The 4052-nt window shown below is 47.7% G+C and overlaps 1 protein-coding gene across 1 annotated transcript; it reads right to left on the reverse strand.

Moving 5' to 3' along the window:
- Positions 1–332: 332 nt before the first annotated feature.
- On the reverse strand, positions 333–1313 carry LOC144604655 (transcription factor SOX-4-like). Its single transcript, XM_078419296.1, has one exon. The coding sequence runs from the start codon at positions 1311–1313 to the stop codon at positions 333–335; it is 981 nt and encodes a 326-aa protein (XP_078275422.1).
- Positions 1314–4052: the final 2739 nt, after the last annotated feature.

A 4052-nucleotide genomic window follows, 5' to 3' on the forward strand; every position in this document is an offset into this window, starting at 1 on the left:
TATGAATCGATGTCCTGATACCCGGGCGTTATTGTGTGCAGGAACGAAAATATCACACAATTTAAAAAAAATAATAACTTACTCTGGGACAAGTGGTGTGGTTTTCTTTTTTAAAAAAAAGGATATTTTAACATGTAAAATATATCCAGAACAGGCACCTTAATGCAATATAAAAGAATCTAGAAGAAGAATAAAACACGTTGACTTCGAAATTGCTGGTTTAAATCTTTTTTTTTTTGCTTCGCGTGTGTTTTAAGAGGAATTATATTTTTGAAAATAGCAACATAAAAAAGATGTTTCGTAAAAATAAAAAAAAATCTCTGTAGGGTTATTTAATAGGTAAATACCAGATCGGAAACGCTAGAAGCCAACCAGTCTCCTGAAATCATCGCGTTAACTTCTGGGGTGCAGTAATCTGGGAAGTCGAAGTGGGAAGCCGAGTTTGTCAGCGTGGTGTCCACGTCCTTGTCCAGTGAGAGAGAGTCCAAGGTGTCCAGGGGCAGGTTCTCAAAGTTCGCGCTGGTGATGATGTTCAGGATCTCGTCTTCCAGCTCCTCGTCCGAGGAGGAAGAGGAAGCGAGAGAGGAAGACCCCGACCTGCTGGAGGTGGGCGATGGAGACCTGGGCTCCCTGATGTGGTCGCCTCGACCCCCTGCGCCCAGTGTCTCGGTGGGACCCTCGCGGTGGGCGCCAGTGATCTCACTCTCCAAGCAGTAGCTGTCATCTTCGCTGAAGACCCCCTCCCAGACCGGCCGAAGTTTCTTAGCATGTCCCTGATGGGCGATTCTGATCTCCATCAACCCCTCGACAGGGTCCACTTCCACCGCCTCCTGTCCGGGCGGGCGACCGGGGCTGCTCCTCTTGGACCTCCAACCTGCCTTCGCCACCCTGGATCTCTGCTTTTTGCCCCCCAACCCGCTCCTCGCCGAAGCCACTTTCTTGCTGAGCATCTTGCCGATGGCTCCTCCCTTGCCCTTCTTCCTAGGTCGGTATTTGTAGTCCGGGTAATCGGCCATGTGTTTCAGCCTCAGTCTCTCCGCTTCTCGGATGAATGGGACCTTCTCCATCTCCTCCAGAGCCTTCCACCGTTTGCCCAGGCGTTTGGAGATCTCCGCGTTGTGCATGTCCGGCGATTGCTCCATGATCTTCCTCCTCTCGATCTGGGACCACACCATGAAGGCGTTCATCGGCCGCTTGATGTGGCCGCTGGGCGTTTTACACCAAGCTGGCTCGGACCCTAGACCCAACGTACTTGGACACCCAGCCATCCCCGTCTCCACATCGCTGGAGTCGGCGCTCTCTCCGGCCACCATGCCTCGAAGTTTGAAAAGATTGGGAGGTGTGGACAAGGGGAGGGTTAAGGGGGTGGGAGGGGGGAGGAGGAGGGATGATCAAAACCTAGGACTGTCCCACCAACGCCTCCCTCTCTTATACCCCTGTCCCAAGAGCAGGAACAAGCACCCTCCAGCTTGAAACCCCCACTCGCTCCCGTACGCTCCCTTGTACTTTCCCTCTCTCTTTCTTTCTCTCTCTCTCTCTCTCGGCGAATATATTTTTCTCTTCGACCCAAACCCTTGCAAATCCCACCCCGCCGTAGCGATCATTGGCTGCCACGGCAGAGATACCACCAGCCCTGTCGCCAATCAGCCGAGCCCCAGCCGAACAAGGCTGGGCGTCTGACTGTGTCTCTTTGGGAAGCACCAACGCGTTTCAAAGCCCGTTAACACACGAAGCGTTGCTTCTCTTACCCTCCCCGCCGCTGTTCCAAACGCAAAATGCAGCGGCTGCTTCCAAACAGAAGCAAAACACTAAAGTGCAAACACAAGTGTGTACAATCACGAGAGGAACGGATCGGGTAGACGCACAGAGTATCTTGTACTGAGCAGGGAAGTCGAGAACCAGAGGACACAGGTTTAAGGTGAAGGGGAAAAGATTTAATAGAGATGTGAGGGGTGACTTTGTCACACAATGGGGTATGGTGCGGGCTGCCAGCGGAGGTAGTTGAGGCAAGGACTATCGCAACAGTGTCTAAGATCATGTGGAGAATAGAGAGGGTGAATACACAAAGTTGCCCCTCTGGTTCCTATTAAATCATTTTGCTTTCACTAACTCTGGACAAGTACATAGATAGATTTAGAGAGATATGGGCCAAACAGGCAGATGGGACTCGTGTAGATGGGACATGTTGGTCGGCGTGGGTAAGTTGGGCCAATATCTGAAGAAGGGTCTCTACCTGAAACGTCACCGATCCATGTTCTACAGAGACGCTGCCTGACCCACTGAGTTCCTCCAGCAGTTAATTTTAAAGATGTGCAGAGCAAGTTTTTTTTACATAGTGCCTGGAGCGTGCTGCCAGGAGTGGTAGTGGAGGCAGATACAATAGCAGCATTTAATAGGCTTTTAGATAGGCATTATGGATATGGAGGGATATGGATCATGTGCAGGTAGAGGAGATTAGTTTATCCTGGCATCATGTTTGGCACAAACATTTGGGGCTGAAAGGCCTGTTTCTGTGCAGTACTGTTGCACGTTCTATCTTCTACTCAAGATTCCAACATCTGCATTCTCTTGTGTTTCCAAAGGTCTGACATCAATCTTCCGTCAGAACTGTTAAAAGATTTAAGATGCAGAAAAGTTGCGTAGATAGCTTGTATACACAAAGTTTTTTTTTTACCCAAGGAAGGGGAATTAAAAACTAGAAGGCATAGGTTTAAAGTAAGAGGGGAAATATTTCATACGAATGATGCCACCAAGTTGGAAAGAGTGCACAGATCTATGAGGATGTTGCCAGGACTTGAGGGCGTGAGCTAGAGGGAGAGGTTGGGCAAGCTAGGACTTTATTCTTTGGAGCGCAGGAGGCTGAGGGTGACCTTACAGAGGTGTCTAAGGTCGTGTGGAGAATAGAGAGGGTGAATACACAAAGTTGCCCCTCTGGTTCCTATTAAATCATTTTGCTTTCACTAACTCTGGAAATCAAGAATTAGAAACCATAAGTTTGTGGTGAGAGGGGAAAGATTTAATAGAAACCTAAGGGATAACTTTTTCACCTTGAGGGTGGAGGGTATATGGAACAAACTGCCAGAGGAGGTAGATGGAGCAGATACTATAACAACATTTAAAAGGTACTTGGATTGGAAAGGTTTAGAGGGATATAGGCCAACTAGCATCAATGGGGCATCTTGATCTGCACGGGCACGTTGGGCCGAAGGGCCTGTTTCTCTGCTATAAAACTCTGTGATTTACCCATCAAATATCTACTGATTGTTATCATGTACATTTTAAGTTACAGTGGTGCACTGATAGAGTTGCTGCCTTACAGCGCCAGAGACCTGGGTTCAATCCTGACTATAGGATGCTGTTTGTGTGGAGTTTGTACGTTCTCCCTGTGACCATGTGGGTTTTCTCTGGCGGCTCTGGTTTCCTCCCACACTCCAAAAATGTCCAGGTTTGTAGGTTAATTGCCTTCTATAAATTGTAAATTGTCCTGATGTGCAGGCTAGTGCTAGTGTACGGGGTCAGCACAGGCTTGGCGGGCCGAAGGGCCTGTTTCCACACTGTATCTCTAAAGTCTAAAATAAAGTCTTAAAGTCTAAAGTAATCCTTCCTCTGCAAAGTTTTGGATGAATGCAAAAGATTTGCGGAACACAACCCTGATTTTTTTTGGCGACATGCACCTCACCTTAAGAATGTGCTCTCGTTCCATTTTGCCAGAATTGATAAAAACTGCAGAAGCTGTAGTCTATCTACCCTGTTGTGTCTTTTTCATAATTTAAACAGCTCAATTAGATTACTCTTAAATCTTCTAAACTCCAGGGAATACCAGGAAAGATCATACGTCTGGTCTTCATAATTTAACACTGTAAGCCCTCAGTGTAATATTGCCGTTCCCTTTTCAAGGTCAAGGCTAATTATTGGCATGTGGGTACGACAGCCTGTGTAGGTGTGTGTGTGTGTGTGTGGAAAGAGATACAAGAGTTAATGTCTACACTTTAGTTTTTGTATTAGAGATACAACGTGAAAACAAGCCCCTCGGCCCACCGAGATCGTGCCAA

Source organism: Rhinoraja longicauda, chromosome 22 (assembly GCF_053455715.1).
Source record: "Rhinoraja longicauda isolate Sanriku21f chromosome 22, sRhiLon1.1, whole genome shotgun sequence".
Lineage (NCBI taxonomy): Eukaryota > Metazoa > Chordata > Chondrichthyes > Rajiformes > Arhynchobatidae > Rhinoraja > Rhinoraja longicauda.